Here is a 16,060-nt window from a genome sequence, read left to right as displayed (position 1 = left end):
TTAGTTTACAGCAGCCTGTGACGGCCAATAATAATTTAAAATGTATTCCTCACTGTAAGCAGTTATGAAATACCTGTTTGTGAAAGGTTATTTGTATTATTTATTGTTCATATAGAACCCACCGCTTTCTGCTCACTGGTGAGTTAGCCTATGAATGAGTGTTAAGCACATCAGGCTGGCAGCTGTATGGGCATTGCTCTATGGTAGCTGTTATTTGCACATTGTTAATCATGAGCAATGCATCCTTACATTGTTTAACTGTGAGGTGTTATACAATTGTACTCTGGAGAGCTTTTAAAGGTAAAAAAATAAACGGCATGATGGGATGTGCAGTACCAAATATGTAAAGCACTTTTTTGTTAATGTATGATTTGCTGCATATAAGGAATAAAACAAAAATCCTCTGTCGTACCAAATTGAAGTATCATTATTTTTGCATCGTGTTGAATCGCATCGTATCGCACCGAATCGCATAATGTTGAATCAAATCGTATCGAACTGTATCGCAACAGGGGTGAATCGTATCGCATCGCCTGGTGTTTCAAATGTATCGTTAATGTATCGTATCGTGGCAACGTATCGAGATGCGCATCGCATCGGCCTCAGTGATGGAGATGCACATCCCTACTGTTTACATAATCATGCATATTTATTATAAGTGGCTCACTCTATTATGATCTCAGCTCTTTCAGATGCCTGCTTTTCTAGCTCTTTATTTGCCTTTCTAGCAGTGTGGAACAATTATTTGCCTAATTTCTGCTTTTCTCAGTCAGAGTGTCATGCTGTGAAAACATGGCAAATCAGGCTCAGATACACTTTTACATAAACTGTGGACTGGGTGATTTGGTGGTTAAAATGTATGCACCACCCCTCCAGAGGGCTAGATTTCCATGCACAGTTTAGGTCACTGCTGCGAGATCTTTTTACTCATTACGCAGCGTCCACATGGCGGCGTGCGTTGAAGCTTGCCGGCGGGCGTGTCTGAAACTCGACCAACAACCAATCACATGAATCTCCCGCCCCGGACACACAAGCACGCGGTTTGATTGGCAGCAGTCGAGAGTGTTGACGTCACTAGTTCAGCCCTGGCCCTGGTCTGATAGAACCACGATTTTATGGGGCCGGAAAAAGAGGGAAAAAGTACCCGCTAGCCGGTGCTAGGCTATATGGAAGGGCCACCAAAAACTGGCCTGGCCGCTTGAGGACGGTTAAGGACGCTTAAACGGGGCTACCCGCTGCAGTGGAAATGCGCCATAAGCTCCAAGCTCCAAGCTCCGAGTAAATAGGGCAACTTCACACAGCTACAGATTGTACAGTACGTGTGTGCTTGTGTTAATATGTAACACTTTTCAGTCGGTTGACTAGAGTTTTGCAGTCATGTTTCCGTCTAGTAAGACAAAACTCTGTCTTTTCTATCTTTTCTCGACCTTGGAAAGTTAATCCAGGTCTTTATTTCATCCCAGCTGGAATAATAAAACACCTTAACTCAGGATTTAGAAAACCATTTCTGATACGATATGAAAATCCAACAAGATCCAACAGTCATAATTGTGTTATCCATTCCTCTTATACCTAGAATAGATTTAAGGATTTCAAAGCATTTGGAGGTCAGGTAAAGATTTGGATTTGTTATTTTTTTAATAAGCATTAGAGCCTCTGGTTGGACCCTACTGGTTGTTCCTAAAACAGACATAGATAAGTATTTACTGTCGGTGTCTCTCACTGAAATTTCCCGTCATAGTCCAAAAGAAAAGTAGTGTATTGATGTGAAAATATGTTGTTGTTTTTTCCATAACACAATGGAAGACAATATATTCATGTAACCTTAAATGTGCCAGTGGCGAGCCGTCAGTGCCCTTATTTTACAAAATAATATTTAAATCTTTTTTTTTTTTTTTTTAAATATGTTTTTAGTTATATTTTTCATTAGTTTTACCAAAATAACTTCATTTAATTGTATTTCAAATAACATTTCCAAAGAAATAAATCCTTCGAAATCTGCCTATTCAGTTTCTGTGAAGGGTTAAATGAAAGAAGCTCGTCTCTGCGAGGTACTGTGAAGACAGGAGCTGTTGGACGTCCAGCTATAAATTCACAGAGGGCCCGCTATAGTAACTCAATGAGAGAGTAATGTCAAATGACAGTACAATTGGCCAATCACATCTTCCCTCTAAATGGGTGGGTTTTATTATCACGGACTTTATGACAAGTTCCGCCCACTGTGAAACTTTTTTTGTTTCCATAGCAGCAACAACTTCCTGTCAACAGCGTAAACTCGCCTTCAAAATAAAAGCATGCCAAATTATACTTAAGACATACAACTGCAACGAAACACAATGCAATATCCTTTTAAATTTCAAAGAACACAAATTGGGTTATTTACAGGTGTTGTTTTTTGGTCGCTTTCATTGATGCGTTTTGCACCCCGGGCTGTTGTTTTGATATTCCGCTGAAGTATACGCTGTGACGTAATAACTCGAGGGCCTAGGTATAAAAGTCACGGCTCGCCACTGAAATGTGCAATAGAAACTATGCATTACAGATGTATTACAGCGTGAAGATAAGAGTAAACGCTATTCCACAGATGAGTGGGCAAACAGACGTTAAAGGGGTTTGCCCTCCTCCTTATTCCAAGTTATAATGGAAATGATAATGTATGGTTACTCCTGACTGAACTCAGACATTTGCTACTTGCCTGATAACAACACACAGTATGCCTACTAATGAGTGCAAACAGCATAATGGAGAAAGTTCCTCAGAACAATAACAGTCACTTGTGAAAGGAAAATCAACGATCTATGGGTTTTGTTTGAGGACGGATGCAAGCTGTGTGAGTGATGACTTGTGGAAATGGATGGAATGATTGTAATTTATTCAAACACAGTGTATTGGCTTAATGTAGCAGATACGGATATATTAGCGAATCCATAAATACAATTGTTTCTAAAGGTTTTGTCAAAGAATGATAAAACTCCCTTTCTTCTAAAGGTGGGATTACACATATTTTTTACGTTTTTGTTGAAAATGTGCCATGTGTTTTAAGAGCCTAAAAAATGAACAGGTCTAAATGTGGTAGTGATCCTGAGCCTTACATATACATACAGTATCTTCAAATTCTAATCACAAAATGTTATTACTGAACAATCCTCAACTGGCAAATCGTTTCATTTTTTCCTTATAATATCTGCTCATCTCAACTGAGACGTCTTGTTTTGGAAATCGAGTTAAGAAAAGATGATGGTGTTTGTTATTGAAAAAGTCCTCATGAGGGCATAAAGCCCTGTGCTTTTTACTAGTAGTAACTGTGAATGTATTTTAAAGGAAACAGGGTTGCATTTTGTGTGTGTGCTATGAAAATAGCGCTTGATCTTTGACCAGATCTTTACGACAGGAAATGTCATTATCTATAAAGGACATCATATATCATACTGTATATATATATATATATATATGTCATATGTCATATGACATATGATATATATATATATATATATGACATAATATAAATATGATGTATGCATTTATAATATACAGTAATTAGCTAAATAAGGCACTTGAGAAACAAATTAGTGGTGCATAACTCCATTTTGTATTTTAGGTTAATATTGGTGTGACCCTCTGTTCTTTGTTAACGTTGGATTTAGCTTAGATTAAATGTGATTTCTTAATGATCCCAATTGTAAGAAAAATAAACATCCGATATGATGTAATGTTTTGAAGTGAATCGGACTTTACGAGGAGTCATTGATATCAGATATCAAATGGTCTTACAAGCTACCCAAATCATTATTTTTTCCTCAATTATTCAGTCAACCACTGCTGCTAAACACTGAAACTGGAGACTTATCAGATAAGGAAAAGAGGAGGAGGAGGATATGAAAATAAGAAGGAAACTGCATTTGTTGTTAAATAAGATCTGACACCTACGTCGGTGTCTAGTTGTAATAATTCATATTTAAACACATGTACCGCAGTATTGGACAGTCAAGGGATCAGTGCATGTGTGTGTTATTAACAATACAGTAGCCTATCCCATACTGTATATGTTAAGGAAAAGCTAAACCGACTCTTCACTGTATTCTGCTGAGTGAATCCCATTACTCTTAAGCAGAGTATGCAATGATTACTGTTTACAGAGTGGATGTAATCAGGCTCACTGAATTGTGACTTTGTCCCTTTTTCTCATTCATCTTGTGAATAATATACATAATTCGGCTTTCATTCCCATCTTTCTGACAGTTTCAGTTATAGGATTTTTCTCATTATTTACTTGTCCTCGCCTATTCATTACAAACTCCTATTCTTTATTCAACGTCTCCTTCGCTGTCCTTGACAATCTTTCCCTCTTTTTCTGTTCGGTAAGTGTGTCTGTGTGTAGACTGTCAATTCATTTTGTATGACAGCAAGGCTTATATTGTCAAAGATGTCCTTTAGAATGATTACCCTCAATTCCAGCATTCAGCTACAGACTGACAGTCACTTTATGGCTTTCCTCTACTCGCCATTGCTTTTCTCCCACTCTCACACTGATGGGGGTGAGCAAGGGTTCCTCCCTAAACTGCCAGTCGCTCACTTTCAATGTCTCTCTCTTGACTTCATCCTCTTAGCGGGGCTGTTAATCCAGACTTTCCCCTTGTAACCCTGGCACTGCTGAGAGGAGAGCACGCAGGAGAAGGGAAAATGGGCAATAATATAAATAAATAGCCTGGCAGGCAGGCTTTGTAGGTGCAGTATAAATCTCTCAGCTTTAGACAGATACTTTATTTAGGATTATTTGAGCGGTACAATCTAGTTTTCACAATTTATGACCATCCATTTTAAGTCAGTGATATTGATTTAAAATAGTTTCATAAGCCTAGTAGTTAATGTGTTTAGAGAATCAAACAGAGTGTAAAATACCCTGGGTCTGACTCAGTTTTAAGTTAAGAACTGGGATGTGAAGGGAAAACAGATGTAATACCATGATGCTCAAGTAAAATGAGTCTCTGTATGCAATACAAAAGATGCTATTATGGAACTTTACAGCACCTCCTGTTGCATGACAATACATGTGTGTCCAAAGACACATTAGAGAGACATGCTGCAGGTCTGAGAACTGTTGTTGGTAAGTGGTTCTAGCATTTGTAAACGTTTAGAAAGAAGATGCAGAAAAATCTGAAAGTCAAACTGTGATGTGAAGTGAATAAAATGTTTAGTCTCATTAAGGCGTATAAAAACCCTCAGGGTAATTTACCTTGGATCAGTTTGACCTTGCGCTTGTGCAAAACTGCATAAATGCACCACAACAAATTACAATTTTCCATATTAGGGAATTGAATGAATGTGTCTTTCAGGCACAGAATGGATAATAAGTGAAAATATTATTATGGAAATATGGAAGTAAGGGGACTTTTCTGTAGTCATAAGAGCAGTAAGAAGGTAAAGACCGGAGGCATTCACACAGAGCACAGGAGGGAGAAGTATAATGCCGTTTGTGCATTCGTATTTGCAATATGTGTTATTCTACAAGTACATAATAATTGTGGAAATTGTGTTGTGTACAGCATCAGAAGGACTTGCTGATTACGGTTATTTTCAGCTAATGGAGAGACCACTATCAATGTAACTTAATAACTTGTGTGTAATATATTAGTGTTTGTTTATTTGATGGCAGCTATGGTCCCAGCTGTGGGGGAAATAACAACAACACAAATACTGTACTTGTCGAGTATAATCTAGAAGTACTTGTATTTGAATAGAGTATTTCCATGTCATGCTAATTTAAACATCTAATGCACTTCATTTCAGATGCAAATGTGTGTTTTCCTGCACTATACATCAATTTCACAGATACAGCTTCTGGTGACTCGATTTCAGAATGTGGTATGATTTACTGCCAGGACCTTTTGATAATTGTATACATTTAAGTGTATACATTTCACATTACACCATGTAGTTAACACATATTCTGTTACACATATGTATTGACCAAAATTGCACACTGTTTGTATAAATTAATTCAGTGGTACAAATGTGTATTTAGGTAACACTTGCACAAAATGTCTGCATTCTTCATCAAATTCACACATACAGCACTACTTACACGTATGTACACTGTGTACTCATCTGGTGGTGGGACGTCTTAAGCCCCCCTCTGGGCCTCATGAAGCATCGACATTTCGTTTTCTCCACAGTCAATGAATATCTGTGGGAACATTAAAAAAGGTAACATAATTAGCATATTGTAATATTACAAAACAAGATCACTCCTGCACTTTAAGACTCCACTGTCACAGATGATTGTTGTACATCTGAAACCTCCACACCCGTAAACACAACACAGTCACACACATTCTTATACAAGTCCCTATACTGTATACACTTGTGCAAATGAAGCAAGTACATTTGCACACAAACCTGTGCAGGACTGTATTCTCTAACATGCTGTGTTACAGGCTCCCCGGCCACATTGAATTTATAATAGAAAGTCCATGTCGAAAAGCATAAACAAATTGTTTCCTCACCTCAAGTTCTCTTTCAATATAACCTCCGGGGTTACGGTAATAAGGATTTCTATACAAGCAGCATCACTCTTAACCCAGGGTGATTAAACATGTCATGATTGTTGACTCCCTTCAATACGTAGAGGTGAAGTCGTTGAGGAAATAGAAAGGCTATGAATACATTTTCTCGATATCTTCTCACATAAATTCCTTTAAAAAAGATTGCCTCAGCGACATGCCTGAACTGCAATGAATATGTTTTGGCAGCGGTTCATGCTGTGAATGTAAATACATTTTGAAGTGAAGGATGGTATTTAATGTGTTCATGGAAGCAGCATATGACCTTGGAGACTGTGTAAAGCTTCCAAATTATAAAACATGGAGACATATTGTTAACAGTATGGTTTGTTTTGCCATCACTGAACAAAATGGTGACAAAATTACCAAATAACTGACTAATGAGGATATATGCATGTTCTCACAAATTAACTGGTAGTGAGAGATACATATGATTGTAAGAGTACACCAGAGACATAATACAATCAGAGATGGAAAGGCAAACAGCCAAAGTGTGCTTTTCAGTTGTCTGATTAAAAACTGTGCTAATGGCGCTTCACAGTGTTTATTGTTGTTAATTGGTTTTCAGGCACTGTAACAATAGCTGTTGGCTGATGATTTACAAAATGACTTTGTGGTCTGTCCTGTCTGAGGTTTGCTTTTGTTTGTTTTTAAATTGCCTTAAAGTGGAAACAAACAAGCTAACAATTGTGTTCCCCCCTCTCTTTTTCTCTGTGTTGATGTTTGGTCAAGATGGGAAATGCCTCCGAAGCATTTCTGCTCATTTCGAAAATATCGAAAGACAGTGACATCCTCATGGGAACTATATACATCATTATGGGTAAGTGATATTCCATAAAGCCTTAATTTGTGTAAATGTGTGTGTTTATATATATATATTTGAGTGTTGTATGTCTTTTAAGAATGGACCTTGAGTCTCTTCAATAAAGCTGATGATGATTTATATACAACAGCACATCCTGCACTCTGTCTCCTAGGTGTACTGTCGATACTGGGAAATGGGATCCTGCTGTTTGTGGCCTATAGAAAGAAGTCCACCCTGAAGCCTGCAGAGTTCTTTGTGGTTAACCTGGCCATTAGTGACCTCGGCATGACAATATCCCTGTTCCCACTCGCCATCCCCTCTGCATTCACTCACATGTGAGTGGCCATTCAAGATTCCACCACCTTCTATACAGAGTCACATGATATATGAAAATATCATGTGACTCTGTAATCTTCATAGTTAATGTTTCCTTGAGGGACCAGCAGATGCTTGAGCTGCCTTCAAGGACACGGATCTGTTGTGCCTCTTTGTATCTGAAGAACTGCAGACATTTTAATTACAGATTTCTTAAGGCTGATTTTGTTCACACTGAATATATCTGTATTCAATCTAGATTTTAATATTATAAAGGGAAAATAACTAGTACATCTATAAAAGATTCTTGTTTTTTATTTAAATAAAACATGTGGGGAGCAGGAGGAGGTCTTGTGTAACACTTTCACTCATGGAGATAAAATACATAATTATATAAAAAGGGTAAAACTTCAAAGAGTGTAGGATGACATGTTACCGTTCATTCACAACAACCTATTTACAAGGTAGTCGCAAACTGTATCCGTTTACTATCAAGTTCACACATTGAGTTTTGACTTTAATTTGTTTTACTGAAAACAGCTAAAAACACAGTGAGATGAAATACACTATGAAGCTTCTAAAGCTTGCGTGGTTATTCTCTGGTTCCTCATTGTGAGCGACCCTTTGACACAGTTATTTGAGACAGTGTTATTAAAAAGATGGTAATTGCTGCTTTAAGCTCTACAAGCAGCAGTGCACGATTTGTGGACTTTTTTAACAGGCTACACAAAGCGCAGCCCACCTTGTAGTTAGGGGGTTTTCCAACCATCTGCAGCTGTCATGTCAGTGCTGAAAAACAGTTATTTACCCTTTTCTGTCACAGTATTATAATGACATTTTACATTTTCCTAACAAGACACGATGGACTAAACATCAATAAGATAATTATGATTTAGATTTAAGATGCAAAACAACATTTAGGTCAAACCTTATTCCAAATAGATAATCATTTACCTCCTATTTCATTATGTTTCTTTCAATATGTACTCCTAACTCACATTATTAATTCCATATTTGAATAAATAAATGGGATGCAAATAAATAAATATCTGTAATGGATGGTGGACAGACCAACATTCTTTTGTAGTGTGGGATTGACCTCATTCCTGTAGAGGAGCATTATGTAATAAGATAACTAATACAAGAAAATAATTGCCATGATAGGTTTAAAAGGCATCACTACTCACTGCAGTTGTGTAAATAAGAGGAAAGGTGCGAAAATGTAGCACCTGCTTTTTCTCTTCACAATAAGAATGTTGCGAAAAAAAGATCCTTCAGTAACAAATGTTCTCTCCATCCAGGTGGCTGTTCAATAAGACGATCTGCACTGGCTATGCCTTCTGTGGCGTTTTGTTTGGCCTGTGCAGTCTGACCAACCTCACAGTGCTCTCCAGCGTCTGCTGGCTCAAGGTCTGCTGCCCAAACTATGGTAGGACCACCACTCTATTTGCTTTAATTCATTATTCTATGTACAAAATAGAATCCTTAATTTAGTCAAAACAACATACCATTTCAAAGCAGAGGAATGTTCTAAAAGTACTTTAGACATACTAACATGAGTTGATTCTAGTTCTCCACTGAAGCCAAACATATTGAATCTTAAAGGGGACCTATTGTGCAAAATGCACTTTTTGATGTCTTTTATACATAAATATGTGTCCCCGGTGTGTCAGGGAACTCACAAAGTGTCAGAAAATAAAACCCTCTCTCTTTTCCTCATACCCAAATCTCTAAAAACAGGGCTACAACGGAGCTTAATTAATTGTTTTATTAATTACAATTTGTGAGTTCATAATTTGTCTTTACTTTATCTAATGAAAGTCAGAAAAAGTTCTGCATGTCAGAATCTCAGTTTTAAGCTTTCAAGTTGATCATTGAAATCAAAAGAAGCTTTAGCAATTTTACCAAGTATTTTTTTTTATCTACATCTTTGTGATGTAGGGCATCTCTCCATCAAAGCCAGGCTGTGTTGTGAGGATACAGGAAGGCAGGCTCACATCCAACAAAAAAACAACTACAACAACACAACGTATCTTACTGGAGGTGGCAGCTCAAAGACAATACAGTGCCGTTTGAACAACAGCAGAGCCGTCGGTGCTAGGAAATAATGTTCAAATTGAAAATCGAATCAAATAATGACCTTAAAATAGAGTGAAATCCAATAGTTGATTTGGAGAATCTTGCCACCACTGGTTAGTGGGTATTGAATGATAGACTGAGTGAAGGGGAGATTTACATTCAGTAGCAACATTGTGTGTGACTTGAATTGTAATGTATGCTATACATAATTGATTAAGCAGCAGGCAGATAATTAGTGTTTAGCTTGATGATGCATACTGCACTTGCTAATTGTCAGATACTGTACTGTGAATTTCTTCAACTGAATATACAGATGATTGCAACATTCTCAAGCAGCTCATTGGTAATGGGCATCATTAATATTTATTCCGCTTAAAGGTGGGGTAGGTAAGTTTCAGAAACCGGCTCGAGATACACTTTTTGTTATATTCCATGGAATGCTCTTAACATCCCGATAGTAATGAATATCTTAAGTGCTTTGCCAAAAAATCCATAAAAAAACGTCATCTGTGGAAGCCGTAATACTGTAAAGAGTACAACCAATCCGTTTAGCCGGCCCAGCTAAACGGATTGGTTTGCCACCCTGTCTGTCAGCCTTCCATCTCGTGCACGCACAAATCAAATGTATCTTGTGCCGTCATTGGGCGTGCATTGCAGCAGTACTTCAATGGGCCCTTCTCACTTCGGTTAAATGGAATCCTTGCTTCCCTCAATTGCATCGTTTCCCTGTGACTAGTCCCTCCCACCAGGGAAGCATGGAGAGACGCAAGGAAACCACGAGAAGCAGGGGGTCCTTCTCACTTCGGTTAAATGGATTCCTTGCTTCCCTCACTTACGTCGTTTCCGTGTGACTAGTCCCTCCCACCAGGGAAGCATGGAGGGACGCAAGGAAACCACGAGAAGCAGGGAAATGAGTTTTAAGAGCAATGGGACGTCCTTTCCTCCGGAGCGTCACGTGAAGCGACATCCATTTGTGATGACGCTGCACAGCTGATCGTCTGACAGCAGCCAGCTCTGTCCCCCTTATTTCCACACACACCCCCGCCTCTGTCAGTACACATTTACTGACACAAACATTAGTATCATCTGTTGTAGACCCAAATAAATAAAATAAAATAAGAACTCATTCTCAAAAAAGATAAACGCCATTCTTAAAATGTATAAACGAACAATAGTTTGATTAATATTGATTAGAGTGCACAATAGAAATAAAATAATTGAGAGAAGAAAAATAGATATGTTATCTATGTTTGTGTGGATATGTAGCACATTAACATTTTAATAGCACTTAATGACTGACTGAATGGAAATGACAATAAATGTAAAACGAAAAAAGCGATCATGAAAATGTTTCCAAAAAATGAATAAAATGATTTTTGACCACTTTGTTGTTCAGATATATCACATATTTGTAACTAAATGATACATGAATTGAAACAAACCATGGTATAGACTGAGGAGTGACTCCCGTGAGGTTCATGTATTTTCTTCACTCCGCTGGGAAACTGCTCTCATGTCAAGAAGCATCAGATCGGTGCATGCGCTGCATCGTCCAATCAGTGAGCGATACACAGTAAGGGGGCGGCGCGAGTGTCTGAGGATTTCATCGGAGGATGGTCTGGTGGTTCCTCGATTATAGCTCCTCTATTATCGCTCCTCTCTCCTCGCTCCTCGGTCCTCCGGCAAAAATAAGGCCATTGGGACGCTACTCAAGATGGCGCAGACAAATCAACTTCCGGTGAGACCGAGACCGAGGAGCGAGGAAATGAATAATAAGAGAAGTGAAACGCAGCCAATGACTCGCCAGCAACAGGCGGCCACTTTCACCAGTCTGTTGACGTCATGTGCGCGTTAATGTGTGTTGGAGGAGGTGCTCTGTAAGGAAGTCTGAAGGAAGGGGCGGATTCTTTTCGGCTGTGTACTTTCAAATTTTAGTGCACTGGAGCCGGTTTCTGAAACTGACCTACCCCACCTTTAAGCCATTGAGCATTTATTCACATGACTGCCTGTGTCTAAATCTATTTAACTTTCATTGACAGTTGATTAAGGATCCTTATCTTTTTTTATACAGTTTTTGAAAATATATAGAACCTCTGATTTGCAATGGAATCTTTACCATTTACTATTGGTTGCTATAAACATTTAAATGTAATTCTTTTTTTTGTTGCTATTTGCAAATCAAACCAGCATTCCATTGTTTTATTTCTGTGGAAATGTTATAATTTCTCACACTTGGCCACAATTCCTATTCCTAATTAAAAATGAATTAAAGAACATGGAAAATGCAGTATAACCAAATTAGTATCAACAGTAGACTGTATATAATTACATTTCATACAGAAACAACATAATGAATTCTCTTTATGGCCATGTTCTGGGAATGGATGCACTGCTGAACTACAGATGCTTCACTCCAGGAGTCTTCCACCTGGAGTGCAGAAATCCAGGGATGTTCCCATTGATATGCTTCACACATTGACACTCACCCATACACACTGCAGGGGTACAAAGACTGGAGCCAATCTGACACATACTATTTCAATCGGATTTATAATGCCTGAGACGATAAAAGATGCATGAACAAAGCATCATTAATAGGGGTGTTGAATTGACTTTTTTAAGGTTAGGTTTCAATTTTTTGTTTGATTTCTTTTCTTTTTTTATTTATAATCCCTGCACCGAAAGCTATACCCTTAAAGTCTTCATTCCTCAAGATCAACAGAAAACATTTGATGTTATGCCATGACAACTGTTGTTTATTTAAAAAGGCTCATCTACTGTGGAGTACACAAAAACAACAAAAAGAGCCATTAGATTGCAAAGGGGTATATTAAAAGAAAAGAGGCACCCAATCACAGTTACATTAAACTTTCACAGCGTCAGTCTGACTTAATGACAGGAAAATGCATTCATCAAGTTCTAACAACATGAAAGTAATTTTCAGAACGTAGGATGGTTCTATTTATTGTCAGGAAGTAGCACTGTTTATCTCTCTTGGATAAAATTGCTCAAGGTGTGAGGCGCCGGGCGGGTGTGGGGATACTCACAAGTCCCCGGTTAGGTGCTTCGTTGTTGGAGTTTACCCCAGTGGACGAGAGGGTCGCCTCCCTACGCCTGCGGGTTATGGGGGGACAACTCTGACTGTTGTGTGTGCTTATGCACCCAACAGCAGTTCAGAGTATACGGCCTTCTTGGAGACCCAAGAGTCCTGTATGGGGCTCCTGAAGGGGACTCTTTAATCTTGCTGGGAGACTTCAACGCACATGTGGGCAATGATGGAGACACTTGGAGGGGCGTGATTGGGAGGAACGGCCCCCCTGATCTGAACCGGAGTGGTGGTTTGTTACTGTACTTTTGTGCTAGTCATGGATTGGCCATAACAAACACCATGTTCGAACATAAGGATGCTCATAAGTGTACGTGGTACCAGAGCACCCTAGGCAGAAGGTCCATGATCGATTTCGTTATCGTATCATCGGACCTGAGGCCGTATGTTTTGGACACTCGGGTAAAGAGAGGGGCGGAGTTGTCAACTGATCACCATCTGGTGGTGAGTTGGGTCGAGTGGCGGGGGAAGCCTCTGGATAGACCTGGTAAGCCCAAACGTGTAGTTCGGGTGAACTGGGAACATCTGGAGGAGGCCCAAGTTCAGGAGGCCTTCAACTCACATCTCCGGCGGATCTTTTTGGGCATTCCTGTGGAGGTTGGGGACATTGAACCAGAGTGGTCGGTGTTCAAAGCCTCTATTGCCGAAGCCGCGGCGGGGAGCTGTGGTCTCAAGGTTCTAGGTGCCTCAAGGGGCGGTAACCCTCGAACCTCCTGGTGGACACCGGTGGTCAGGGAAGCCGTCCGACTGAAGAAGGAGGCCTTCAGGGATTTGTTATCCCGCGGGTCTCCCGAGGCAGCTGCAAGGTACCGACAGGCCCGAAGGGCAGCAGCCTCATCCGTGGCCGAGGCAAAGCAGCGGGTGTGGGAGAAGTTCGGAGAAGACATGGAGAAGGACTTTCGGGCGGCACCAAAGTTGTTCTGGAAAACTGTCCGACACCTCAGGAGGGGGAAGCAGGGAACCATCCAAGCTGTGTACAGTAAGGATGGGACGTTGTTGACCTCAACTGATGGAGTGTTAGGGCGTTGGAAGGAACACTTTGAGGAACTCCTGAACCCGACAACTCCGCCCTCTATGTTAGAGGCAGAGCTGGAGTATGACGTGGGATCAACACCAATCTCCCAGGGGGAGGTCACTGAGGTCGTCAAACAACTCCACAGTGGCAAAGCCCCGGGGGTGGATGAGATCCGCCCGGAAATGCTGAAGGCTCTGGGTGTTGAGGGACTGTCATGGTTGACACGTCTCATCAACGTTGCGTGGAAGTCGGAAACAGTACCGAAGGAGTGGCAGACCGGGGTGGTGGTTCCCCTTTTTAAAAAGGGGGATCAGAGGGTGTGTGCCAATTACAGAGGCATCACACTACTCAGCCTCCCCGGGAAGGTTTACTCTAAGGTACTCGAAAGGAGGGTCAGGCCGATTGTCGAACCTCAGATTGAGGAGGAACAATGCGGATTGTGGTCGTGGAACAACGGATCAGCTTTTTACTCTTGCAAGGATCCTGGAGGGGGCCTGGGAGTACGCTTATCCGGTCTACATGTGTTTTGTAGACTTGGAGAAGGCGTATGACCGAGTTCCCAGGGAGTTACTGTGGGAGGTGCTGCGGGAGTATGGGGTGAGGGGGTCTCTACTCAGGGCCATCCAATCTCTGTACTCCCAAAGCGAGAGCTGTGTCCGGGTCCTCGGCAGTAAGTCGGACCCATTTCCGGTGAGGGTTGGCCTCCGCCAGGGCTGCGCTTTGTCACCAATCCTGTTTGTAATATACATGGATCGGATTTCGAGGCGTAGTCATGGGGGAGGGGGTCTGCAGTTCGGTGGACTAAGGATTGCACCACTGCTTTTTGCAGATGATGTGGTTCTAATGGCTTCATCGGTCTGCGACCTTCAGCACTCTCTGGATCGGTTCGCAACCGAGTGTGAAGCGGCTGGGATGAGGATCAGCACCTCCAAATCTGAGGCCATGGTTCTCAGCAGGAAACCGATGGACTGTCCACTCCAAGTAGGGAATGAGTCCTTACCCCAAGTGAAGGAGTTCAAGTATCTCTGGGTCTTGTTCTCGAGTGAGGGAACAATGGAGCGTGAGATGGGCCGGAGAATCGGAGCAATGGGAGCGGTACTGCAGTCGCTTTACCGCACCGTTGTGACGAAAAGGGAGCTGAGCCAGAAGGCAAAGCTCTCTGTCTACCGGGCCATTTTCGTTCCTACCCTCACCTATGGTCATGAAGGATGGGTCATGACCGAAAGAACGAGATCGCGGATACAAGCGGCCGAGATGGGTTTTCTCCGCAGGGTGGCTGGTGTCTCCCTTAGGGATAAGGTGAGAAGTTCGGTCATCAGGGAGGGACTCGGAGTTGAGCCGCTCCTCCTTCGCGTCGAAAGGAGCCAGTTGAGGTGGTTCGGGCACCTAGTTAGGATGCCACCTGGGCGCCTCCCTAGGGAGGTGTTCCAGGCACGTCCAGCTGGGAAGAGACCAAGGGGTAGACCTAGGACCAGGTGGAGGGATTATATCTCTTCGCTGGCCTGGGAGCGCCTTGGGATCCCCCAGTCAGAGCTGGTTGATGTCGCCAGGGACAAGAAAGTTTGGGGCTCTCTGCTGGAACTGCTACCCCCGCGACCCGACAACGGATAAGCGGGAGAAGATGGATGGATGGATAGATGGATGGATAAAATTGTATTATTGAATTTGACCAAATTAGTGCAAACTATAAATAGGGAAATTACAATGCTATTATGATAATTGATTCACTTTAATTTAGTGCGCTGAAGGCATAATAAATACAACATTGGCGCTGTGGTACAAGTCAAACTTAGCTGGATATTAAACACATCTGATGCTAGAAAATGTAGCCCACCACCCAGCCGCCTCCACTGTGAGGTTTATTCCAGACTCCAGTGGTTTCAACAAATGCTGGTAATAGGACCAAAAAAGTGCTTCTCTTCTCTTTTTTCCAGAGAATCTATAATACGAAGCATAAAACCCAAGGGACTATAAGCCTCACAAATAAAAGTGTTTGAAATGCAAAGTAGAATACATAATAAAGCCTTTATGAGACTTCCCTTGCAGTAATGTATGAACATTACATACACACCAATAAAACATTCTGTCCTCTTGTTTCTAAATTAGCGTATACTCTTAAAAAGTAGAATACATTAATTTGTATTGCTTTTGAAGCAAAAGCTGAATCATGTGTTAAGTGT

General features: G+C 40.9%; 1 protein-coding gene across 1 annotated transcript in view; it reads left to right on the top strand.

The window, feature by feature from the left end:
• opn7b (opsin 7, group member b) overlaps nucleotides 1-16,060 on the top strand; it is a 94,376-nt gene that overhangs the window by 70,028 nt on the left and 8,288 nt on the right. The window contains exons 2-4 of the mRNA XM_034207448.1: nucleotides 7,293-7,380; nucleotides 7,538-7,700; nucleotides 8,982-9,109. Coding sequence (XP_034063339.1) covers nucleotides 7,293-7,380; nucleotides 7,538-7,700; nucleotides 8,982-9,109 — 379 coding nt within the window. The remainder of the gene's footprint in view (nucleotides 1-7,292; nucleotides 7,381-7,537; nucleotides 7,701-8,981; nucleotides 9,110-16,060) is intronic.

Source organism: Gymnodraco acuticeps, unplaced genomic scaffold (assembly GCF_902827175.1).
Source record: "Gymnodraco acuticeps unplaced genomic scaffold, fGymAcu1.1, whole genome shotgun sequence".
In the NCBI taxonomy this organism is placed as follows: Eukaryota; Metazoa; Chordata; class Actinopteri; order Perciformes; family Bathydraconidae; genus Gymnodraco; species Gymnodraco acuticeps.
This window is presented reverse-complemented; position numbering and strand designations above follow the sequence as displayed.